At 53.4% G+C, this 25831-nt stretch overlaps 1 protein-coding gene across 3 annotated transcripts; it reads left to right on the plus strand.

Moving 5' to 3' along the window:
* The first annotated feature begins 1627 nt into the window (after nt 1-1627).
* LOC105497220 (small nuclear ribonucleoprotein U1 subunit 70) lies at nt 1628-25831 on the plus strand. 3 transcript variants are annotated; one of them, XM_011768170.2, is made up of 10 exons: nt 1628-1849; nt 2614-2770; nt 6306-6368; nt 6481-6535; nt 15401-15465; nt 15616-15678; nt 18689-18770; nt 21918-22019; nt 24855-24942; nt 25025-25831. In XM_011768170.2, the coding sequence occupies exons 2-10, from the start codon at nt 2624-2626 to the stop codon at nt 25671-25673; spliced, it is 1314 nt and encodes a 437-aa protein (XP_011766472.1). In that variant the 5' UTR covers nt 1628-1849; nt 2614-2623; the 3' UTR covers nt 25674-25831. The 3 variants fall into 3 exon arrangements, with proteins under 3 accessions (XP_011766472.1, XP_011766473.1, XP_070943520.1); XM_011768171.2 differs by having other exon boundaries at nt 25052-25831; XM_071087419.1 differs by having other exon boundaries at nt 1664-1853.

Raw genomic sequence — 25831 nt, forward strand, 5'->3', positions numbered from 1 at the left:
AATTTTTGTATTTTTAGTAGAGAAGGGGTTTCGCCATGTTGCCCAGGCTGGTCTTGAACTCCTGGTCTCAGGGATCCTCCTACCGTGGCCTCCCAAAGTGCTGGGATTACAGATGTGAGCCACCACACCCGGCCTATTTTATTTGTTTGTTTTTTTGAGACACATTCTCACTCTGTTGCCCAGGCTGGAGTACAGTGGCACAATCTCTGCCTCCTGGGTTCAAGAAATTCTCCTGCCTCAGCTTCCCGAGTAGCTAGAATTACAGGTGCGTGCCACCACTCTCAGCTAATTTTTGCATTTTTAGTAGAGATGGGATTTCACCATGTTGGCCAGGCTGGTCTCGAACTCCTCAAGTGATCCACCCGCCTTGGCCTCCCAAAGTGCTGGGATTACAGGTGTGAGCCACTGCACTTGGCCTTTTTATTGAAACATAAAATTAGTCAATTGAATTTTGCAGTAATTTCTGTAGTTATTAAACAGGCTATTGAATCTATCCACAAAACTTAAGATACTTAACAACAGGGCTCCAAATAACTTAAGTGCCAGCTCTCTGATCTCATGGCTAACAACCTGAGATTTCTGCCATCTGGTCCTCGCTCAGGACCTTTGCACTTAAACTGTTAAACACCACCCCCCGCTCCCCCCCCCTCCAGATCTCGCTTCTATCTGGTTTTTGTTCAAATGTTGCCTCTTCAGAAGAGGCTTCCATTATCAAAATAGACTCGCTCTCATTTCCCATCCCTTTATTCTGCTCCATCGTTCTTCATTATGCTGGCCACTATCTCAAAATATCTTTTATTTTTTATATTTATTTATTTTTGAGACGGAGTCGCTTTGTCGCCCAGGCTGGAGTGCAATGGCACGACCTCGGCTCACTGCAAACTCAGCCTCCCGAGTTCAAGCGATTCTCCTGCCTCAGCCTCCCGAGTAACTGGGATTACAGGCGCGCACCGCCACGCCCGGATAATTTTTGTATTTTTAGTAGAGACGGGCTTTCACCATGTTGGCCAGGTTGGTCTCGCACTCCTGACCTCAGGTGATCCGACCGCCTCACCTTCCCAAAGTTCTGGGATTACATGCGTGATCCACCGCGCCCGGCCTCAAATTATCTTTACTCAGTTAAATGCTTTTATTGTCTCTCCCAGTACAGTGTAAGCCCTAGCAGGAGAAGACTTTGCTTTAATCACATGCTGTAGCCCCAAAGCCCAGACAGTGCCTAGCACACACGAGATGCTCGATGAACAGTTATCGATTGACTAGATTAAACATCAACGCAATCAGGCTATTCACTTAGGGACTCTTTGCTAGTCGGCGGAGAGGTACATTATAGTTTCCTACGCAGAACGCATGCGCGCAAGATCCGGGAAGTGTGATTGGAAAGGGGCGGAGCATCAGGGAGAGCCTCGCGGACATAGGCGGTTTGGAGCGGAAAGAGAGAGGTGGAGGGGCGGCTTGGGGCTAAGCGCGCGCGCGCAGTGCAGACGCCAGCTCCCGGCGGTTGAAATACTCAAGGTGCCCGAAGGCGGGGTGGTGACCTCGCGCGTGCGCTGTTGCCGCGGCGGCGCCGGGTCCTAGCGTGTGGGTTGAGCTTGGCCTCGCGCGGCGCGTGCGCAGTGCAGACGGCGGAGGGATTTGCGGCCGGGACCCACCCCCTGCTCCAGTCGCTAGCCGAGGCCGCGCGGGTTCCTGAGCAGCGGCCTGGTGCGCTCGCTGCGCGGGCGACGGAATCAGACGGACGCGGACGCCCCCAGAGTGGAAGCCCAAGCAGGAGCTGTTGTTGCTGAGGGGCCGCCGCAGCCGCCGCGAGCCTCCGGACAGACACCAGAGCTAGGAGGGCGCTGCGCGGCGAGTGAGTGTGACTGAGTGGCCCGACGGGGAGCGGGGCCGCTACCCAGAAGCCCCAGCGGTGGGCCCGGGCCTCTTCCCCGCGGCCAGGCCCCCTTCCCGCGTCCTCGCCACAGGTCACTTTTGCATCCCTTTCCCGGACCCCGAGTTCTCTGGGCACCCACGCCCGGTCCCCACATCGCCCTCGCGGTTCCCTACCCACAGGCCCTTGCGGTGTGTAGCCTTTTTTCTTTTTCGTGTTTCTATGTTGTCCTGGACCCTTACCCATAATTCCTTTCGCCTTTGCGGGGCCCAGATCTGTTACCCACAAGCGCTTGGTTTTGGGGCTTCGCTCCTTATGTTTCTCTTTCTTTGCTCGGAGACTTCCGACCCCCAGGCCCTTGCAAACTGCGTCTAGTAATTTGCTGTCCACGGTACGGGACGAGCAGCCACAACTGCCCTGGGCCTCCCTCCTCGGGTCCTTGATTCCCCCCAGAAATTCCCAGGCAACGTCTCCGCCCCACAGCTCGTGTCTCAGGACTCTGAGACTTCACTACTCAGGAACCCTTTTTCAGCCTTTATTTTTGTGTCTTTTACCGGCCTTTCACCTCCACCTCCAACAAGACTTTTACCCTTTTCTCCGTAACACAGGACCGTTCTCTGCCGTTACAAAGCCTGTTTTAATTCCGAGACTTTTCTCCTTTCTTTCTTTCTTTGAGAGTCAAGGAGTAATAGGGGCTTTCTCTGCAGACCCGATCTAACCTAAGGCTGTCCTGCTTCTGCTCTCAGACTTGGCAAGATGACCCAGTTCCTGCCGCCCAACCTTCTGGCCCTCTTTGCCCCCCGTGACCCTATCCCATACCTGCCACCCCTGGAGAAACTGCCACATGAAAAACACCACAATCAACCTTACTGTGGCATTGCGCCGTACATTCGAGAGTTTGAGGTGAGTTCACTGAGCAGGCCAGGAATGGTTTGGGTTCTGGGGAGCAAGGGGTTGGATTTGCGAGTCCAGCCTCTGACTATTTTGCTAGCTGTGTGATTTAAGCGAGGGGCTTAATCTTTGTGATCCTCAGTTTCGCTGTTTTAAATGGGGTTGCAGCCGGGTGCTGGGTGTGGTCGAGTGCAGCAGTAGTTCTAGCTACTCAGGAGGCTGAGATGGGAGGATTGCTTGAGCCCAGGAGTTGGGGACTGAAGTGCTCTGTGATTGTACCGCTATACTCCGGCCTGGGTGACAGAGCAGGACTTTGTCTCTCAAAAAAAAAAATTTTTTTTTAAAGTGGGGTTGTGGCCCAGTGCGGTGGCTCACGCCTGTAATCCCAGTACTTTGGGAGGCTGAGGCAGGTGGATCACCTGAGGTGAAGAGTTCAAGACCAGCCTGACCAACATGGTGAAACCCCGTCTCTACTAAAAATAACAAAAATTAGCCGGGCATGATGATGCCTGTAATTCCAGCTCCTTGGGAGGCTGAGGCACGAGAATCACTTGAACCCAGGAGGTGGAGGTTGCAATGAGCTGAGATCATGCCACTGCACTCCAGCCTGGGCAACAGAAGAAGACTGTCTCAAAAAAAAAGTAGGGTTTGATAGTACCCCTTTTGTAGAATTTTTGTGAAAATTCAGTGAGTAGTGGTTGAGGATTTGCACTTAACCCGCACCATTTATCAGCTCTGACTTTGGGCAAATGTTGTATCCTCTTCATGCATTGGTTTCTTTATCTTTAGCAAGGGGATAGTGGTAGCACCCTCATAATGCTGGAGAATTAAATGGCAAAGTGTATATCAGGGGCTTGGCACCAACCAGTCAGCACGTGTCAGCCTTTGTTACTTTGTTTACTGTTTTTATTGTTAATAAGATGATGTTCATAAAGACTTAGCACCCAGTATTGAGTATTGGAGGACTTAAAACTGCAGATGGGGATCTTAGCTCTGCACCTTCGGGGTAAATAGGAATGAATGACTTAGGCTCCTGGACCTCTGTGTTTTTATTTGTGAAATGGGATGACAAAGGTCTTAGGTGCATCAGAGCACACCTGAGAAAAACTGGCACATAGCCAGAAGTTACAAGAACATTCTGGCATTGCGTAGGGAAGGGCAGCTGGAGGCGAGGGAGTTGCACAGCAGAAGTTCATAGATAACAGAAAGGTGTATCTTCAGTGGGTTTTGCCACCCTTGGTGAACCCGCATTTGAGAAGTGTTACTGGCCAGTTAAATTAACTTAATGGGCACAGGCGGTGGTAGGTGCCCTTTGATGATGCAGGTCATGTGCCAGTTTCTATTTATTTATTTATTTATTTGAGAGGGAGTCTCGCTCTGTCGCCCAGGCTAGAGTGCAGTGGTGCGATCTCAGCTCACTGCAAGCTCCGCCTCCCGGGTTCACGCCATTCTCCTGCCTCAGCCTCCGGAGTAGCTGGGACTACAGGTGCCTGCCACCACGCCCGGCTAATTTTTTGTATTTTTAGTAGAAACGGGGTTTCACCGTGTTATCCAGGATGGTCTGGATCTCCTGACTTCGTGATCCGCCCACCTCGGCCTCCCAAAGTGCTGGGATTACAGGCGTGAGCCACCGTGCCTGGTCTCAGTTACTAGTTATTTATTTATGAGACAGTTTTGCTCTGTTGCCCAGGCTAGAGTGCAGTGGCGTGATTTTAGCTCACTGCAACCTCTGATTCAAGCAGTTCTCCTGCCTCAGCCTCTCAAGTAGCTGGGGGTACAGGGATGCGCCACCACGCCTGGCTAGTTTTGTATTTTTAGTAGAGATGGGGTTTCACCATTTTGGCCAGGCTGGTTTCGAACTCCTAGCCTCAGGTGATCCACCCCCCTTGGCCTCCCAGAGTGCTGGGATTACAGGTGTGAGCCACCATGCTTGGTAGCCAGGTACTTTTTTTTTTTCTTTTGAGACGGAGTATCGCTCTGTTGCCCAGGCTGTAGTGCAGTGGCGCGATCTTGGCTCACTGCAACCTCCGCCTCCTGGGGTTCCAGGGATTCTCATGCCTCAGCCTCCTGGGTAGCTGGGATTACAGGCATGCGCTACCATGCCTGGCTAATTTTTGTATTTTTTGTAAAGGGGGTTTCACCATGTTGGTCGGGATGGTCTCAAACTCCTAACCTTGTGATCTGCCTGCCTCGGCCTCCCAAAGTGCTGGGATTACAGGTGTGAGCCACCGCACCCCACCAGCCAGTTCCTATTTAATGTGTAGTTGGTGAGACCTTGAAGAACTGCCTTGGCCCTCAGAGGGTGTGCAGTTGTGGGCTTTGGAGCCCTGTTCTGTCAGCTCATGTTGTTTCAGGCCTGGTCCTCTTCACTGGCACTCATCAGCAGGGCCTTGTCATCACTCATTCCCATCACATCCTCTGGCAGTTTGTTCAATGCAAGTGATACTTGGAGCTGTGAGAAGCAATGTGTTTTCTAAATACTGTATTCTTAAGCTAGATGTCACCCGTACCAGTGCTTTTTAAACTGTTTTTGGTGAAGGATAGATACTATTTCCGATGTTTGCTTTTGGTATATATGATAGAATTACTTTTTAAAGAAAGACCTCAGACAGGGGTTTGAGACCAGCCAGGCCAACATGGTGAAACCCCCATCTCTACTAAAAATGCAAAAACTAGCCAACATGCTGTCGTGTGCGTGTAAGCCGAGGTACTCAGGAGGCTTAGGCAGGAGAACCGCTTGAAGGATTCTAGTCGGTTCCTGGGTTCCTTTTAGAGACACAGAAACACAGAGGGGAAAGTGGGGTTTAGAATCGCTTGAACCTGGGAAGCAGAGGTTGCAGTGAGCTCAGATCGCACCATTGCACTCCAGTCTGGGCAGCAGAGCACGACTTCTTCTCAAAAAAAACAAACAAAAAAAGACCTGCAGAATAAAAGACCAAATTTATATTACAGTCAGTGGACATCAAACTGTGAAATTACTGTAGAAGTTTCTGAACACTTACTCATGGTTTCTGTACTTACCTGTACTTATCACAGTCCAGCAACAGTTTGGATAGTACTGGTCCATGGACCATGCTTAGTTTTTGAGACAGGGTCTTATTCTGTCACCCAGGCTGGAGTGCAGTGTCACAATCATGGCTCACGGCAGCCTTAACCTCTGGTGGCCAAAAGATTCTTCCCCCCTCAGCCTCCCTAGTAGCTGGGACTATAGGTGTGTGCCATTACACCTGGCTAATTTTTAAATTTTTTGTAGAGATGGTGTTTCACTGTTTCCCAGGCTAGTCTGAAACCCCTAGGCTCAAGCATTCTTCCTGTGTCGTCCTCCCAAAGTGCTGGGATTACAAGTGGAAAGCCACTGTGCGTGGCTGCAGACCATGCTTTGATCTGTGCCACTCCCCTCCCTGCCCTGTGACAGGGGAAGTGTGAGTGGATGTTTATTTTTGTAGGGGGTGGGGGTGGGAGGGTTGACCTGCTTATTTCTTTGGTGAGTGACCCTTGCCATTTCCCCTAGTCCTTCCCACCCTGTCACCTCTCTTCTTGTTCCCAGGACCCTCGAGATGCCCCGCCTCCAACTCGTGCAGAAACCCGAGAGGAGCGCATGGAGAGGAAAGTATGTCATTGTTGCTTCCTGACCCCCTGTTTTGCCACTGTTTCCAGATGGTCCTTGACACTAGGACACTTCTATCTGCATTTACTTCTCTACTTTCCCTTTCTCCTGACAGAGACGGGAAAAGATTGAGCGGCGACAGCAAGAAGTGGAGACAGAGCTTAAAATGTGTAAGTCTCTCATCCACCATTCGGCTCTCTCCTCCCCCAAACCCTCTGTGTTCTTCCCAGGTCATACCCAGGACCCTGCTGTCGCCCAAAGCCTGTTTTGCAGGGAGCAGGGTTGTTAGTTCATTTATTTAGCCCCTGCCACTTGGCAAGCACTGTTTTTGGTTTAGGCTTTTCAGCAGCAGAACATAGGGTAAAAGTTGGCAGGAAGGGAGACCCCAGTACCTTGGGCTCCTCCTGCAGGGGAGGACAGTTAAGGGACTCCCACAACCTAGCTGGGAGTCACAGGCTGAGGCGATGAGTTGTGGGCGAGTGGATCTGTCCTGGCTCTAACCTTAGCTCCTCAACCCTTGGGCTGAGGTTGTTCCATCCCCTCCACATAGAGGAGGAATTGGAGTACAAGACAGATATATTGTTGCCATTAAGCAAACTCATGAGAGGGTCAGATGTCAACCTCCAGTGGCTCTTTATTGTGAGGGTGAAAACTGTACAGTCACACGCAGCATAACAGTGTTTCAGTCAGCAGGGGACTGTGGATGTGATGGTGATCCTATAAGATTATACCATATTTTCCCGAGTGCAGTGGCTCACTTCTGTAATCCCAGCACTTTGGGAGACCGAGGCGGGTGGATCATGAGGTCGGGAGTTCAAGACCAGCCTGGCCAACATGGTGAAATCCTGTCTCTACTAAAAGTACAAAAATTAGCCGGGCGTGGTGGCGGGCTCCTGTAATCCCAGCTACTTGGGAGACTGAGGCAGGAGAATCTCCGGAAGGCGGAGGTTGCAGTGAGCCGAGATCGCGTCCGGTCTCTGCAACCCAGCCTGGGCAACAAGACCGAAAATCCATCTAAAAAAAAAAAAATTATACCATATTTTTACTGTACCTTTTCTATGCTTAGATACGTTTAGATGCACAAATACTTAGTATTGTGTTAGGGTTGCTGTAGTATTTGGCGTAGTAACATGCTTGGCCTCGGAGCAGTGGGACGCACCCTCTAGCCCGGGAGTGTTGTGAGGTATACCATCTAGGCTCGCGGAAGTGCCGTCTCATGTTTGCATATCGATACCACCATCAAATGACGCACTTCTCAGAACATGACATGACTCTAGTGAGAAGACAGGTTTTCCTCCTATACCTGTGAACTTCAATGAATCCCTTTCCTCCAAATCCTGGAGTGCAGGGTTTCCTCAGGGTGCTTACACAGAAGTGTGACAGAGGCATCTGGTGGTGCGCTCTTTCGACACTGGCTGTCAGAACGCTGCCTTGATGTCCTTCCTCAGATGCCTCAGAGGCACCTCAGAATCAGTGTCCAAACCACAGGGGTTTTCCCTTGCCACCAACCTGGTTTCCTTTGGGTGTTTTCTCTGGGACGTAGACATTCAAGTGTGCTGGTCATGACCTCATTTTTTGCCATGCAATTTGTTTCTAACACCTTTTCTAACCCTTTGCTCAGTCTCTCACCAAGACCTATTTGTGTTACTTTCTTTTTTTTTTTTTTTTTTTTGAGACGGAGTCTCGCTGTGTCTCCCAGGCTGGAGTGCAGTGGCCGGATCTCAGCTCACTGCAAGCTCCGCCTCCCGGGTTCACGCCATTCTCCTGCCTCAGCCTCCCAAGTAGCTGAGACTACAGGCGCCCGCCACCACGCCCGGCTAGTTTTTGTATTTTTTTTTTAGTAGAGACGGGGTTTCACCATGTTAGCCAGGATAGTCTCGATCTCCTGACCTCGTGATCCACCCGCCTCGGCCTCCCAAAGTGCTGGGATTACAGGCTTGAGCCACCGCGCCCGGCCTTGTGTTACTTTCTAAGTGTCACAAACCTGACTCTTCTTTTTGTGTCTGTCACCACCACCCAGGTCACCTCTTGCCTGGACAGCACAGTCACAGTCTGCTATAACTAGTTTACCTATGTCTTTTTTTTTTTTTTGAGAGAGAGCCTCACTGTCGCCAGGCTGCAGTGGCGCGATCTTGGCTCACCGCAGCCTCCGCCTCCCGGATTCAAGTGATTCTCCTGCCTCAGCCTCCCAAGTAGCTGGAACTACAGGCGTGTGTCACCACGCCCAACTAATTTTTGTATTTTTAGTAGAGACAGAGTTTCAGCATGTTGGCCAGGATCGTCTAGATCTCTTGACCTTGAGATCTGCCCGCCTAGGCCTCCCAAAGTGCTGGGGTTACAGGCATGAGCCATTGTGCCTAGCCCTCCCTGCCTTTTTTTTTTTTTTTTTTTTTTTTTTTTTTTTGAGACGGAGTCACACTCTGTCACCCGGGCTGGAGTGCAATGGTACTATCTTGGCTCACTGCAACCTCCACCTCCCGGGTTCAAGCAATTCTCCTGCCTCAGCCTCCTGAGCAGCTGGGACTATAGGTGTGCGCCACCATGCCCAGCTAATTTTTGTAATTTTAGTAGAGATGGAGTTTCACTGTATTGGCCAGGCTGGTCTCGAACTTCTGACCTTGTGATCCACCTGCCTCAACCTCCCAAGGTGCTGAGATTACAGGCGTGAGCCATTGCACCCAGCCTAGTTTATCTATGTCTTAACCAACCAAAATCCACTGTGGGTCTTTTTTTTTTTTTTTTTCTTTTCTAGAAAAACTTTAAAATTGAGATGGGATCTCACTATGGTGCCCAGGCTGGTCTTGAATTCCTGGGCTCAAGTGATCCTCCTGCCTCAGCCTCCCAAAGTGCTGGGATTACAGGTGTGAGCCACGATACCCAGCCAAAAATGTTCTTTGAAGCGATTCTCCTGCCTCCTGAGTAGCTGGGATTATAGGCATGCGCCACCATGCCTGGCTAATTTTGTATTTTTAGTAGAGATGGAGTTTCTCCATGTTGGTCAGGCTGTTTTTGAACTCCTGACCTCAGGTGATCCGCCCGCCTCAGCCTCCCAAAGTGCTGGGATTACAGGCGTGAGCCACCACACCCAGCCAGAAATGCTTTTTAAAAACAGTTCCGCCCGGGCGTGGTGGCTTACGCCTGTAATCCTGCAAGGCAGATGGGTCACCTGAGGTCAGGAGTTCAAGACCGACCTGGCCAACATGGTGAAACCCTGTCTCTACCAAGAATACAAAAATTAGCTGGATGTGGTGGCATGCACCTGTAATCCCAGCCACCTAGGAGGCTGAGGCAGGACAATCGCTTGAACCTGGGAGGCGGAGGTTGCAGTGAGCCGAGATCACGCCATTGCACTCCAGCCTGGGTGACAGAGCAAGACTGCGTCTCAAAAAAAAAAAAAAAAGTTCCAGGCTGGGCACGGAGGCTCACGCCTATAATCGCAGCACCTTTGGGAGGCCGAGGCGGACAGATCACCTGAGGTTAGGGGTTTGAGACCAGCCTGGCCAACATGGTGAAACCCTGTCTCTACTAAAAATATATATATAAAAAAAACCAAACTAGCCAGGCGTTGTTGTGGGCTCCTGTAATCCCAGCTACTCGGGAGGGTGAGGCACGAGAATTGCTTGAACACGGGAGGCGGAGGTTGCAGTGAGCCGAGATCGCGCCACTGCACTCCGGCCTGGGCAATAAGAGCAAAACTCCATCTCAAAACAAACAAACAAACAAGTTCCAATTGAGGAATTTGGACACTGGATCATAGATGAGGTTAAGGAATTAGTAAATATTAGCTCTTTAAGATGTAATAGTGGCACTGTGGTTATGATGTTTAAAAGTCATTAGAGACCAAAGTGGTGTGCTATCTTGAATTTCATTTAAAATAATTCAGTTGGTCGCGGTGGCTCACTCCTGTAATCGCAGCACTCTGGGAGGCTGAGGTGGGAAGATCACTTGAGTGATCCAGGCTGGTCAGGAGTTCAAGTGGTGAATATGGTGAAACCCTGTCTCAAGTGAAAATATAAAAATTATCCAGGTGTGGTGGCAGGGGCCTGTAATCCCGACTACTTGGGAGGCTGAGGCAGGAGAATCGCTTGAACTCGGGATGCAGAGGTTGGGGTGAGCTGAGGTCATGCTACTGCACTCCAGTCTGGGTGACAGAGCGAGACTCCATCTCAAAAAACAAAAACAAACAAATAAAAAACAACGCCGTGGGCTGTGGGAGGATAGGGATGAAACAAGTCTGGCCACATGTTGATAATGGAAGCGGGCTCATGAGAGTTCATTGTACTGTTCTCTACTTCCATTAAGTGCTTGAACTTCTCCATAATAGAAAAGAAATAAAAGAACGGATCAAGTTCAGTAGGGTTTCTGTGCCCTTCAGAGCCTCCACTCGTAACTATAGAAGCTTGCTGTGCCTTATCACAATGAACAGCTCCCGTCAAGGGATCCGTGCCTCCTTGCTGAGCACTTGTACTTCGTGTTACTGACTTCTCACAGCTTCCAAGTGCAGCGGGGGTTGCTACTCCCATTTCTAAGATAAAGAAATGGAGGCTTGTTGAGGCAAGCACGCTTTCAAAGAGTGAGAGTTCGGAGATGGGACCTCGAGCACCTCAAAGCCTAATTCCCGACTCCACGGCCCAGTTCCTTTGAGTCTCTGCTCTGGGCTGCTCTGGGTTAAGATGAGCCCCTAACCAATGATTTCCTAAGGGAGAGGTGCTGGCAGGGCTCTGCACGCATACACAGGTGGGGCACTGCCTGGCCTTGGGTCTGTACTACCTTCTTTGAGCTTTCGTGCTCTGTCTTCAGGACTTGGGTACCATTGCTTTGCTGCATTTTCTTTTACGTTTAGGCACATTTGTGGCCCCCCACCCCAGGTAAGCAAGCACTCCAGGAAACTCAGGCGGTGCGCTGGGGTGGTTTCCTTACGGCTGTCCTTCAGGAAGCTCAGCTGTTGTTTGGCCTTCTCCACCCCCCAACCCTGCAGCATTCATTGGTCCCACTGTAGTGTTCCGCAGTAACTGTTAGAATGCCTGCTGTCTGGTGTTGCTGGGTGTGTTCCCTTGCTGCTGTGACAACCTTCAGCTCCTCATTAAATATTAGCATCTTATGAGGCCTTTCCTAGCCTGCCTTATAAAATCACCTGTTTCTATCTTTGGTCATCTGATGTGATCATATGATCTCCTTATTTACTTCTTCCATTAGCATAGGAACCCCATGAGGGTAGACACCTTTTTTGTCTTTTTTTTTTTTTGAGACAGTCTCACTGTGTTGCCCGGGATGGACTGCAGTGGCGTGATCTCAGCTTACTACAGCCTTCGTCGCCTCCCTGGTTCAAGCGATTCTCTTGTCTTAGCCTCCTGAGTAGCTGGACCATGCCCAGCTAATTTTTTGTGTATTTTTAGTAGAGACGATGTTTTGCTATGTTGGTCGGCTCGTCTCGAACTCCTGGTTGCAAGTGATCCGCCTGCCTCCGCCTCCCAAAATGCTGGGATTACAGCTGTGAGCCACTGCGCCCAGCACCCTTTTTTTTTTTTTTTTTGAGATGGAGTCTCGCTCTGTTGTCCAGGCTGGAGTGACACGATCTCCACTCACTGCAAGCTCCGCCCCCCGGGTTCATGCCATTCTCCTGCCTCAGCCTCCCGAGTAGCTGGGACTACAGGCGCCTGCCGCCACGCCCGGCTAATTTTTTTGTATTTTTATTAGAGACGGGGTTTCACAGTATTCGCTAGGATGGTCTCCATCTCCTGATCTCGTGATCCGCCCGCCTTGGCCTCCCAAAGTGCTGAGATTACAAGCGTGAGACACCGCGCCCGGCCAGCCTTTTTTGTCTTGTTTACTGCCAAATCCCCAACAACTATAGTATTTCCAGGCACATAGTAGATGCTTAAGAGTTACCTATTTACGGCCGGGTGCAGTGGCTCAAGCCTGTAATCCCAGCACTTTGGGAGGCCGAGATGGGCGGATCATGAGGTCAGGAGATCGAGACCATCCCGGCGAACACGGTGAAACCCCGTCTTTACTAAAAGGTACAAAAAAACTAGCTGGGCGAGGTGGCGGGCGCCTGTAGTCCCAGCTACTCAGGAGGCTGAGGCAGGAGAATGGCGTAAACCCGGGAGGCGGAGCTTGCAGTGAGCTGAGATCTGGCCACTGCACTCCAGCCTACACGACAGAGCGAGACTCCGTCTAAAAAAAAAAAAAAAGAGTTACCTATTTACAAAAGCACAAACATCGGCAAAAAAAAAAAAAGAATTACTTTTGAATGAATGAGAGTTAGCTGGTGCAGGAAAAAAAAAAAAAAAAAGCCAGTGCAAATTGAGAGACCTGGCCATAGAAAATTACAACGCTCAGGGATGTGGTATGGCAAGGAACTTTTTTGTTTTTTTTGAGGCAGAGTCTCGCTTTATTGCCCCAGCTGGAGTGCAGTGGCACGATCTTGGCTCACTGCAACCTCCGCCTCCCAGGTTCAAGTGATTCCCCTGCCTCAGCCTCCTGAGTAGCTGGGACTGCAGGCGCACACCTCCACACTCTGGTAATTTTGTATTTTTAGTAGAGATGGGGTTTTGCCATGTTGACCAGGCTGATCTCGAACTCCTGACCTCAGGTGATCCGTCTGCCTTAGCCTCCCAAATTGCTGGGATTACAGGTGTGATCCACCGAGCCCAGCCTGGCAAGCAACTTTGAGGAGTGGGTGGGGAGAACACCGAGATGGAGTTGTTTTCAGATATTTCCATTCGTCCCAGATAGCGATTCCCTTAAATTGTGGCTCAAGCTTCTGCTTTCTAAAACATCCCTTAGGCCAGGCATGGTGGCTGACGCCTGTAATGGCAGCACTTTGGGAGGCTGAGGCAGGTAGATCACCTGAGGTCAGGAGTTCGAGACCAGCCTGGCCAACATAGTGAAACCCCGTCTCTACTAAAAGTACAAAAGACTAGCTGGGCGTGGTGGTGTGTGTCTGTAGTCCCAGCTACTTGGGAGGCTGAAGCAGGAGAATCGCTTGAACCCGGGAGGCGGAGGTTGCAGTGAGCCAAGATGGCACCACTGCACTCCAGTTTGAGCAACAAGAGTGACACTCTGTCTCAAAAAAAAAATCTGATACTTTATTTCTCTAGCTTCTGGCAACACCCACACCGTCTTCCTGAAAAGGTAGCACCCGGGGGTTCGGGGAAGGAGCCTGGTAGTTCGAGTGCCTGGGGTGAGAGGTGAAGTCTGCCTTGGCCCTTTGCCACTTTGACACCTCCCTTTTTCTGTGTCTCGAGTTCTGTTTTGCTTCCATTGGCAAAACAGTAATAAATAAATATCAGTGTCCAGCACTGTGTCTGGGCCATAGTATGTGCTCAGTAAATTTTTTTTTTTTTTTTTTTTTTTTTTGAGACGGAGTCTCGCTCTGTCGCCCAGGCTGGAGTGCAGTGGCGCGATCTCGGCTCACTGCAAGCTCCGCCTCCCGGGTTCACGCCATTCTCCTGCCTCAGCCTCCCGAGTAGCTGGGACTACAGGCGCCCACAACCGCGCCCGGCTAATTTTTTGTATTTTTTTTTTTTTTTTTTTTGAGACGGAGTCTTGCTCTGTGCCCCAGGCTGGAGTGTAGTGGCGCGATCTCGGCTCACTGCAAGCTCCGCCCACCGGGTTCACGCCATTCTCCTGCCTCAGCCTCCCAAGTAGCTGGGACTACAGGCGCCCGCCACCACGCCCGGCTAGTTTTTTGTATTTTTTAGTAGAGACGGGGTTTCACGGTGTTAGCCAGGATGGTCTCGATCTCCTGACCTTGTGATCCGCCCACCTCGGCCTCCCAAAGTGCTGGGATTACAGGCTTGAGCCACCGCGCCCGGCCAATTTTTTGTATTTTTAGTAGAGACGGGGTTTCACCGTGGTCTCGATCTCCTGACCTTGTGATCCGCCCGCCTCGGCCTCCCAAAGTGCTGGGATTACAGGCGTGAGCCACCGCGCCCGGCTGTGCTCAGTAAATTTTATGCCTAGTGTTCCATTATTGGAATGCTAAGCTTGTGGGAGTTATTTACATCCTGCTCAGGGTCATCACCAGGGTCTGATTTTTCGCACGTCTGCAGTTCAAACAATTGCAACCTCTGGGTTAATGTTACTCCTTTTCTCATACTCTCCCAGAATGTGACAGGGCTTCTGAGGGGAGCCCTATGCCATGGAAGAACCAGCAGAGTGTCCTTAAGGCCCCGGCAGGAGTCAGGGTCGTTATGTGCTGGGGCCGCCATATTTGGTGAAAAGGACTTATTCCCAGGCCTCACCCAGCAGGATCACTATGGAATTGGTTTCTCAGGAGATTCCTGGCTCTTTTCTTTGGAGATTGTTATTCCTTAGTCTCCAGGTAGGACAGTTTGCCTCACAGCGAGGCTGGAGTGAGGATCTAATCTGATGCTCGTCAGTTCCTGGGTTCCTTTTAGAGACACAGGGCACAGACGGGAAAGCAGAGCTTACTTAGCCTTTGCTCTTCTGGCTCTCATTCGCAGCCCTGGGGTGGCTCGGTCTCAGGTTTTCCTGTGGGCTGTAGTTGCAGTCTGTGTCCAGTGGGTGGCAGTGTGGCCCTGCCTACAGGAAGGACCTCTCCCTTTCAGGATACGATCCCTCCTCCAGGTACCCCCAGTTCAAACACCCTGACCCACTCCACTTACTCTTTTGATGGGTCCTGGGGGCATCAGCATTTCCGGGGAGGCCCAGTTGGGCTGTTACTGTTTGGATCACCTTGCATCTGGGAGCGATGGGGCCCTTAGGGTTTATGTAGGTCTGAAATGGCAGTTGGGCCTGCCACATCCTGTCAGCTTGAAGTCAGCCTTACCTCCTCCCCTCAGCAGCCTGGATTATCTCTCAGCCACTCTGATAAAGCCCACGGTGCCTCAGAGAAACAGGTTCAGAGAGGGGCGTGCCTGAGGTTGCCAGGTCACCACCCATGTTCCTCCAGCTAGGGGCCTCTCCCAGTGCCACTGTTTTCTTCTTGGCCTCTGCCCATCGTATTTGTTTTGCTACCTGAGACCATGGACACCTTCAACTTACAAAATTCCCTTCTTCCTGCACAGGGGACCCTCACAATGATCCCAATGCTCAGGGTGATGCCTTCAAGACTCTCTTCGTGGCGAGAGTGGTAAGTCCCCAGTTCCCAGCTCCTGGAACCCCACGCTGCTGAGAGCCTGGGTCTGGCCCAAAGGGCAGATAGGCTAGGTACTGGGGAATGTTCCAGGGGCTGTGGGACAGCTCTGTTCTCCCATTTAACGTCATACCCATCTCCTTGTAGAACTATGACACAACAGAATCCAAGCTCCGGAGAGAGTTTGAGGTGTACGGACCCATCAAAAGAGTAAGTGGAGTGGGATCAGGGTGTTTGAATTGGGGGTGCATGGAGGAGGGGCCGTATCCTAAAAGGGAGGGAGAGAGGTCCCAGCCCTGAGCATGGCTCACAGCATTTCAGGGCCTGGGTTTGTGCATCCTGACTGTATTTCCATGCAGCAGACCTTGGGTAGCAGAAGTAAAATGAGAAGTAATGACTGCTGGTGGTTGATTGAGAGCAGGGGTTGGCAAACCGCAGACTCACTGCTTGTAATAAAGTCTTCCTGCTGCGCAGCCAGGCAGGTCTGTCTGTTTACACATTGTCTTTGGCTGCTACTGTTGTAAGGCAGGGTTGGGTTGTTGCAAGAGTATGTGGCCGTCAAAGCTGGAAATATATACTCTTTGCGTCTTGGCAGAATACGTATGCTGAGTCTTGTTTTAGAGAAAGGCTTTGTTTTACCAATTTTCTTTTAAGTCACTTAAGTGCTGTGCCTGATTTCCTTTATCTAACATGGGAGACGCATGCCTTCCCTGGGCAGTAGTGAGGGCTTGAGGCCACCCTACACGCAAACTGATGTTAGCCATGTCTCCTCCTCCCTACTCTGTTTTTGATACATCTTTTTAAAATACTTATACATGTCAGGCCGGGTGCGGTGGCTCACACCTGTAATCTCAGCTTTTAAGGAGGCAGAGGCGGGAGGATAGCTTAAACCTAGGAGTTCCAGACCTGCCTGGGCAATATAGTGAGACCCCGTTCTCCACAAAAAGGGGAAAAAAATATTGTTGGGCCAGGCGTGGTGGCTCATGCCTGTAATCCCAACACTTTGGGAGGCCGAGATGGGCAGATCACCTGAGGTCAGGAGTTCGAGACCAGTCTGACCATCGTGGTGAAACCTGGTCTCTACTTAAAAAAGTACAAAAATTAGCTGGGCGTGATAGCGGGCATCTGTAATCCCAGCTACTCAGGAGGTTGAGGCAGGAGAATTGCTTGAACCCGGGAAGCGGAGGTTGCAGTCAGCCAAGATCGCGCCACTGTACTCCAGCCTGGGTGGCAGAGTAAGACTCCATCTAAAAAAAAAAAAGGTATTGTAGGCCGGGCGTGGTAGCTCACGCCTGTAATCCCAACACATTGGGAGGGCAAGACAGGCAGATCAGCTGTAGTCAGGAGTCAAGACCAGCCTGGCCAACATGGCGAAACCCTGTCTCTACAAAAATACAAAATATTAGCCAATTGTGGTGTCTCGTGTCTGTGTGTGTGTTTGCATATATCTGTATGTGTCTGTATATATGTGTGTATACACACACACACGTTGTTCTGCCCTGCGCAGTCCAGTGACAACCTTGGCCCCACCCGTGTCCCTCTGATCCCATTCGAGTCAGGAATCTCGGTTGTGTTTTGGAGGCTGTGGGGTCCCAGGTTCATCCATGATAGCGGTTGGTCGCCGACTGGTAGTGATGTGAATGGAGAACTAGCCATCCTTGAGGGACCAGCTCAAATGCTGTCACCTCCCAGAAATCTTCCTTGGTTCATTCTGGCCACCTCTGTCTCAACAGCCCTTCCTTGTCCATTGTTCTCCCTTACATGGTCCCCGAGGGGTCTTTCTGACATCCAGAGCTGACCCCATCTCCTCAGCGGTCGGCGTCCCTAGCATGTTAGGACATATCCAGCTGTGACCATCTGACCTTACAGGACTCTTCCCCAAGCTGTGTGGCCTCATGGACCTCCACCCCACCCCCACCCCCACCCCCCACCCCCCTTCTCTTGCTGCCATCCTCGGGATGGGACCCATCCCTCAGCATGCCACATTCTCTCAAGCCTCCCTGGCTGTGCACATGTCCTTGCTTTTTCTCTTAGAACTCCCCTGTCCCGGCCGGGCGCGGTGGCTCAAGCCTGTAATACCAGCACTTTGGGAGGCCGAGACGGGCGGATCACGAGGTCAGGAGATCGAGACCATCCTGGCTAACACGGTGAAACTCCGTCTCTACCAAAAAAAATACAAAAAACTAGCCGGGCGAGGTGGCGGGCGCCTGTAGTCCCAGCTACTCGGGAGGCTGAGGCAGGAGAATGGTGTAGACCCAGGAGGCGGAGCTTGCAGTGAGCTGAGATCCAGCCACTGCACTCCAGCCTGGGCGACAGAGCGAGACTCCGACTCAAAAAAAAAAAAAAAGAACTCCCCTGTCCCTGGCCAGGTGCGGTGGCTCATGCCTGTAGTCCCAGCACTTTGGGAGGCCGAGGAGGGGGATCATGAGGTCAGGATTTCAAGAGCAGCCTGGCCAACATGGTGAAACCATGTTGTATCTTTAGTAAAGATACAAAAAATAACCCAGGTGTGGTGGCGCGTGCCTGTAATCCCAGCTACTCGGGAGGCTGAGGCAGGAGAATCAGTTGAACCTCGGAGGTGGAGGTTGCAGTGAGCTGAGATCGTGCCATTGCACTCCAGCCTGGGTGACAGAGCAAGACTCCACCTCCAAAAAAAAAAAAAATTCCCCTGTGCCATTGGCATTCACAACTCCCTCCTGTTTCCCTAAGTCCATTTGTGTCCTCCTGACTCCACATAGACCACCCACACTGGCCCTTCGTTGCTCAACACCCTTCCCAGCTCCTCAGGGACTATGCTTCTCGGCCTGGCACTGGGGCGCTTGATGACCCTGGGCCTGCTCACCTTTGTGGCCTCATCTCCTGGGGCTCTCTGTCATCAGTACGTGAGCCAGCTCTGCCGAAGTGCATCCCCAACCTCCTGCCCTCCTGCCACCAGGCCATTGGACCTCTGGAGTTACTGCTTTTCCACCTGACAGGCTGACACCTCACTGTCCTCCTTCATCTGTCTTCTTTCTTTAGGTCTTAAGTGTCATTTTCTCCAGGAAGCCGCCTCTGTGCCCTCTGGTCCTACAATTACAACATAAGTCACTCAGGGCTCTTGAAGGACAGAGAGGGTCTGAGACCTCACCTGGCCCAGGGCCTGGTGCGCAGGCTGTTGTGGGGTTGGTGGGGTGGAGCCGCTCTGTGGCGGGACTCACCCTTGTCCCCATGCGCCCCACAGATACACATGGTCTACAGTAAGCGGTCAGGAAAGCCCCGCGGCTATGCCTTCATTGAGTACGAACACGAGCGAGACATGCACTGTGAGTACCTCCCGCCGAGCCTTGCCCTCTGACCCGCTCTCACTTCTCTGCTGCCCCAGCCCCTCCCAGTCTGTCCCCTCCCCCACCCTGCCACACCTGACATTAGCGGTGTCTCTCTTCCTCCTCCCTCTGTTTCTGATGTATCTTTTTTTTTTTTATATACGTGATTTTTAAAAAAAACCAAATCCCCCACAACGTGTGTGTGTGTGTGAACCTGGGGAGGTAAGTGTCACACGTTGAACCTCAGGGGCAAAGAGGGAACTGGGTGAGGGGCTGGGGCCAGTTGGAGGTGGGGGAAGGGGTCGGATTTTGGGGGAGCCTCTCCCCATTATTCCCCCCACTGAAGTTGGGGGTGGCCAGGTTGCAATGAGGACTGGCCTTTGAACCTGTCCTCTCTTCCCCCCCAGTAGAACTGGGGCTGGGCCACCCGACCCTCTGCCTCCCCAACCCTGGCCCCCCACCCTGTTCCTCAATGGGCAGTGGGGTGATAGGCATGTTGAGCGCCTGCCCCTACAGTTCCAAAGCCCCCTTTGAGGCTGCCGCGGCGTCCACATGGGCAGGGATGGGTGGGGGAGGGTGGGCAGGGCTGCGGCGTGTCCAGGGGCCGCCGTATTAATTGATTGTTCTTATTGTCACTGCAGCCACCACGCAGCTGGCTTGCAGCTGATGCTTACGCTCCCCTTACAACACCTCAGTGTATGGTTGGTATAAGGGTTTGTATCATGGGTAAGATCACTCAGCACCGCACACCAGCCCAGCTTAGCCAGGCAGCTCAGGAGCAGCGAGGCGCCCCTCCTCCCGCCCCAGTCGCCCCCGCAGCCTCCCCGCACCCATGGCCCTTTCCTTGTTTGGGTGCCCTTTGTCCCTCCTGCCCCGATCCGTATGCTCTCCGAGAATCTTGCTGATCCCAGGAGGGGAAGGATGAACCCGGTAGGAAAGGCGGTGGCCTCTCCGCTTGGGTTCCACCCAGCCTCTGATGACCCGGCTTCGCGATGTCAGTGGCGAGGTGGCGGGAACACCGAGGGCAGGGCACCAGGCCAGGGCTCCACTGGAACCCTTCAGCCTTCCCTCCCTGCCCCCGTGCTTTCTGTGGGGCTGCTACTGTGCTGGCCCTGGAGAGTCTTTTTGGCTGCTAGTTTTGGGGTGCTCTGCGCCCTTCCTGTCTTCCTTACTGTGGTTGAGGCCTCCTGAGGGGGCTGGCTGTGGTGTCCAGCCGCTCTCCAGAGGTGGTCAGGAGCTCCCCAAAGTGCATGGAATTGGGGCTTGGGGTGTGGGAGGGACCAAGGGGTAGGCTGCCAGCAGCTGAAGGTGTCAGTAGGTTTTTACTAAAGAACCTTCCACTGTCTAGAGACTTGAGAGAGGGAAAGAGAGAGAGAGGCCTAGATGAACACAATCACATGTTTTCTTTGCTGTTCCTCCCGGGATGGGCCTCTTTTGGGGTTTGGGACTCTGAACCCGAGCGGGGTTCCTTCGCTTGACTTTGATCCTGGTCCTTAAATGCCTTTCCCCACTCCCCTCCTGTGGGTTCAGGGGCCAAGTGGCCCCTCCTCAGAGCACGGGCAGCACCGTCTCCTGGACCCCTGTGTGCCAGCCTCTGCAGACGCAGCTGGTGGGAGGGAGCATGGAGTTGGAGGTGGAGAAGTCGCGGGGGGTGGGCTATGTGCCTAGTTCAGTGTGACTTGGGGACTGGTGAGGTTGGACAGGTTTTTGAGGCCTCCCCAGCCTTCTTTGTAAATTCACACGAAATAGTCCAGGGCTTTCCAGACCCCAGCTTGGATGATAATCCTCGTCTCCCCGACTCTAAGGCCTCCTTGAGATTTCTTTGGGGTCCACCACATCCTCTGCCTGTCTCCAGGTGGTACAGGAGATGTGGTTCCTCTCCCTCTCCTGGCTCCCTAGAACCCCCAACTTCCCCTCCCTGTAGCTTTAGCTGACCCCATGGTGGTGGGTGTGGGGTCTGTGCGCGTGCTCAGGTAAGCTTGGGGGCTCCAGGTAAGCGGTCCCGTGTCCCCCCCCGGGAAGCCCGCCTCCTCGCCAGGCCCCCAGGAGTTGCCGAGCCCCCCCCATCCCGCTCGGTTTGGACACCCGCAAGGCCGGCATCGGTAAATGGCACCTTTTTCTCTTCCTCTGGTTGTTATTTGGGGGGGAGCGGGCTGGGGCGGGGCAGGGTATTACGGTTGGTTGAGGACAGCCCCCTAGGCCAGGGCTGGGTGGGGGAACAGGGACTTTTTGGCCTTCCCGATAGCCCCACGTGATCACAGGCCAGGGCCTCAGGCTTGCCTTCTGCTGTGCACTACCCGAGAGCAGCAGTGAGCCTCTCCCCCATCTCCCCTCTACGACTCCCCTTTCCTGGCAGGCTCAGGCTGGGGTGCGCTCCCAGCATGTGTTGAGCCGGGGCTGTGGAGGGCGAGATGGGGCGGGGCTGGGGGGGGAGGCAGAGTCAGTCACCTCAGGTAAGGCAGGGATTTTCAGTAGCACCGCACGGCTCCCCATGCTTCCTCCACTGCCCCTCTCCCCTGCTGCAGGGGCCCTACCAGGCCCCCTGGGAGTGTATAACCCGCCTCTCTGCTCCCTGCCATTTCCTGAAGATTTCTCCCACCCCCTTCTGGTTCATTTTCTGTTCTGATGTCTGTTCCCCCCACACTCACCCCCCTCCAAAAAAAAACAAAAACAGAAAAACCGGTGTGGTCTGGGGTGCGGAGCGTCCCAGCTGGGCCTCCTGCCCTGGCTTGGTGTCTCAGGGTGCATGCTTGGGGTTGTGGAGGAGCCCCCTCCCCCACAGCAGAGTCCAGCGTGGAGTTAACCTTCAGTTTCTTTGCAGCGATTTTGGCCGCCCTGGCGGGAGGGGGCTGTTCCATCATGTGGGAGAGGAAGGACGGGGGAGCCCAGGGGGTGGTGGGTGAGGGTGAACATCTCCTTCGACCAGGAGTGGTTGGGGCGCCGAGAGGAAGCAGAGGCTGAGATGGAGCAGGCCCTTCGCCGGTTTGGGAGAGGGTTGGTCTGGCTGTCAGTTGCCTGGCTGTCTGTTGGGCGTGTGCGTGTGGGTGATGATGGGGACACGGGGCGGGGATTCTGTAGACCCGGGCCTGTCCTGACTAGAGGACCCTCTGGGGACTCCTCCCCTCCCCCTCCCCACATCTGTTACAGCCGCTTACAAACACGCAGACGGCAAGAAGATTGATGGCAGGAGGGTCCTTGTGGACGTGGAGAGGGGCCGAACTGTGAAGGGCTGGAGGCCCCGGCGGCTAGGTGAGCACGTCCCGCCCTCAACGGGCTCTCGGGGACCCTGGACCTGGTGGCCTTGTTCTCCCTTCTTTGCTGCTTTCTGCTTCTCTGTCTCCTGCCGGCTCACGTCTCCCATCACGTCCTCATCTCCAGCTTCTCTGTTTCGTGGCCATCACATTTCTGACAGCCGCCTGTCTCCTCGTTCTGGGTTACTGTGAGGAGCAGGGGCACCAACCTGGAGAGGCCTGAGCCCACATGCTGGCGTCCCCACTTGCTTGCTGGGGGCCCCCTCTACCTGCCTCATTGTCCTCCTCTTAGTGGAAATAACCTGAGTTTGCTGAGCTCAGTGTACTGGGTGCCCAGCTTGGTAGTGACACATGCTGGGGTTGTAAATGTCACTTGCTCATCTGCTTCTGCTGCTTGTTCTTGCTCTTGTTCGCTCTTTTACTGATTCAGCAAGTACCTATTTGATCACCAGCCCTGTGCCAGGCTTCTAGTCAAGAGCAACACAGAGGCAGCCTCTGCCCTCTGAGCCTCCTGCATTCAGTCTCCTCATTGTCGTTTGCTGTCTCAGGCAAGATCAGTTTGGCTGCAGGTATCAGAAATAAACTTGAGCTTCCTGAAACATAAAAACATAAAAAAAGAAACATAATTCTGTTGATACAGAATTATGGGCATCCTTTGGAGTTCAGAGGTATGTGATGCCCATGGATCTAAGAGGACCTGGTAGCTGAAGCTGTTAAGAGCTGGGGCAGCCAGGCCAGGCACGGTGGTTCACACCTGTAATCCCAGCACTTTGGGAGGCCCAGGCGGGTGGATCACGAGGTCAGGAGTTCGAGACCAACCTGGCCAAGATGTTGAAACCCCGTCTCTACTAAAAATACAAAAATTAGGTGGCCGTGGTGGCGGGCACCTGTAATCTCATCTACCCAGGAGGCGGAGGTTGCAGTGAGCCGAGATCGAGTCACTGCATTCCATCCAACCTGGGTGACAGAGCAAGACTCTGTCTCAGAGAAAAAAAAAAAAGCTGGGACGACTCACCTGTGATGTGTGACGGCCCACAGCTTGCTTCTGCCTCCTTAGCCTCCATGCAGCTGGGTCTGTCCCATGCCTCTTTGCACTGGCCCAGCGCAGCATGCCACAGGCCCCGGCTTTACACTCAGTCCTGGACGGGTCTCTTGTTTCGAGGTGGGCACATCTGATTGACTCAATGTTGGGCCTGGGGTCCTGCTACTCAGGCATGCTTATTGACGACTGAATCCTGCAAAGCTGAGTGACAGTTGTCAGAGAAGATGATGATCCCTGGGCAGACACTCAGGCAGTAGTAGCCACTTGGGACTCCTGTCCTGCCTCCCAGCCCTGTGTCCTCGCTCTGGAGTCGCCTGTGCTAGGGAGACCACACTCTAAGCTGCTGAGCCTCTGAGTTTACCAGGCATGTTCTTACCCTACTCTGGTCTCTCCGGGGTGGAGTGGGTTCTTACAGCTCTGCTGTTTCCTGTTGGGGCAGGAGAATTCTGGAATCTCAGCCTTTCCAGAATCTCAGAATCTTCTAGTTCAATTGCCATTCAAACTTTTTGTTGGTGTTAGCCAGTAACAGCTTGACTCGGTGCACCCGCAGAAATACTGTAACCTAAAGTTTGAGGAAACAGTTTTTTCTATGTAGTAAGTATATAGTTGTATTTTATATTCTGCTGTTTTGTTTTTTAAGATGTTGGTTGCAACCCATCAGATTGATGATGTGACTCATTGCTGGGTCATGACTTGAAAATAGTAAAGGCTAGTCTAGCTGCTCTGTGCCTGTGACATGGCAGGTGCCTGGTCTGCTGCCAGCTTCCTATAAGAATGTCTCCCTGCAGCCTCTTTTCTATACAGAACTCAGCCCTGCCTCATGGAAGCTTTTCCAGGCAGTGGGGGATAGAGGAGCGCTTGAGAAGGCGGGTTCTGCAGCAGACGGCAGTGACAGCCCAGTTCTGCACCTCCTTGCTGAGTCACTGTGGGCCAGTGACTTGATCTGAGATTGTTTCCCCTTCATAACCATGAGGTTCCTTGGGGCTGTTCATCTATTCACTTGACACACACACATCCGCCTTTCTATACCAGCTGCAGCGCCAACTGCTGGTACCGTGAGCAAGAGCCAAGTGCGCCCACGGTCCCGGTGTCTTGCAGTCTGGTGGGAGAGGCAGGTAGGGGTCGACTCAGACAGGTAGCAAACCTGAAACTCCGGGGAAAGGAGGCATTTCTGCAACTGTGAGTACATAGGACTGTGAGGAGAGGCTTCTGGAGGAAGGGATGTTCGGGCTAGCCTTAAGGGTGAGTGGGAGTTCGCCAGAGAAGGAAGGGGAGACCAGTCCAGGGCAAGGAGAATGCGCAGACTCTGGGAAAGGCCTGGGACGGGCAGCCAGGGGCTGCGGCTCACACACTAGCGGGGCCCACTCGCTGCTTCTACCACCGGTTGACGAGGAGTTTGGACCTCAGGCTGGGGGACGCCACCAGAGGCTTCTAAGCCGATCACATTTTTGGGTGGAAAGAGCTTTAGCTTCGGGCTTGTGTGAGGATGAGGATGATTGGAAGGGAGGGATTTGAGGAGGCTGTGAAGTGCGCTGTGGTTAATATGATGCGCTTTGGGGTCAAATGTGGGTTCCAGTAACGGCTGTTTCCTAGCGAATGCCTTGTGTGAGTTACTTAAGGAAGATGTGGCTGTCTTGTGATGGGAGTGCACGGGATGAACTGCAGAGGGGGACCCGGCCCTGTGAACACTAAGCCAGGGGCTGCCTTTCTGCTCTTGGAGCCGGCTGATTTGTGCTCCTCCGGGCCCTGCGCCTGCCCATACTGACCCTCTTGTCTGTCTGCCCTGCCCAGGAGGCGGCCTCGGTGGTACCAGAAGAGGAGGGGCTGATGTGAACATCCGGCATTCAGGCCGCGATGACACCTCCCGCTATGATGAGAGGTAAGATTGGGCGACCGGGGTCCTGGGGTCGGGGGCGGTCACGGGGGGAGCCCGGCCACACAGGTCTGCCCACCTCATCCAGGCCCGGCCCCTCCCCGCTTCCGCATAGGGACCGGGACCGGGACCGTGAGCGGGAGCGCAGAGAGCGGAGCCGGGAGCGAGACAAGGAGCGAGAACGGCGACGCTCCCGCTCTCGGGACCGGCGGAGGCGCTCACGGAGTCGCGACAAGGAGGAGCGGAGGCGCTCCAGGGAGCGGAGCAAGGACAAGGACCGGGACCGGAAGCGGCGAAGCAGCCGGAGCCGGGAGCGTGCCCGGCGGGAGCGGGAGCGCAAGGAGGAGCTGCGTGGGGGTGGTGGCGACATGGCGGAGCCCTCCGAGGCGGGTGATGCGCCCCCTGATGATGGGCCTCCAGGGGAGCTCGGGCCTGACGGCCCTGACGGTCCAGAGGAAAAGGGCCGGGATCGTGACCGGGAGCGACGGCGGAGCCACCGGAGTGAGCGCGAGCGGCGCCGGGACCGGGATCGTGACCGCGACCGTGACCGCGAGCACAAACGGGGGGAGCGGGGCAGTGAGCGGGGCAGGGATGAGGCCCGAGGTGGGGGCGGCGGCCAGGACAACGGGCTGGAGGGTCTGGGCAACGACAGCCGAGACATGTACATGGAGTCTGAGGGCGGCGATGGCTACCTGGCTCCGGAGAATGGGTATTTGATGGAGGCTGCGCCGGAGTGAAGAGGTTCTCTCCACCAGCTGTGTTTGGACGCGTTCCTGCCCACCCCCTTGCTGTCATCCCCTCCCCCAACCTTGGCCACCTGAGTTTGTCCTCCAAGGGTAGGTGTCTGATTTGTTCTGGCCCCTTGGATTTAAAAATAAAATTAATTTCCTGTTGA

This window comes from Macaca nemestrina, chromosome 20, assembly GCF_043159975.1.
Source record: "Macaca nemestrina isolate mMacNem1 chromosome 20, mMacNem.hap1, whole genome shotgun sequence".
Classification (NCBI taxonomy): Eukaryota; Metazoa; Chordata; class Mammalia; order Primates; family Cercopithecidae; genus Macaca; species Macaca nemestrina.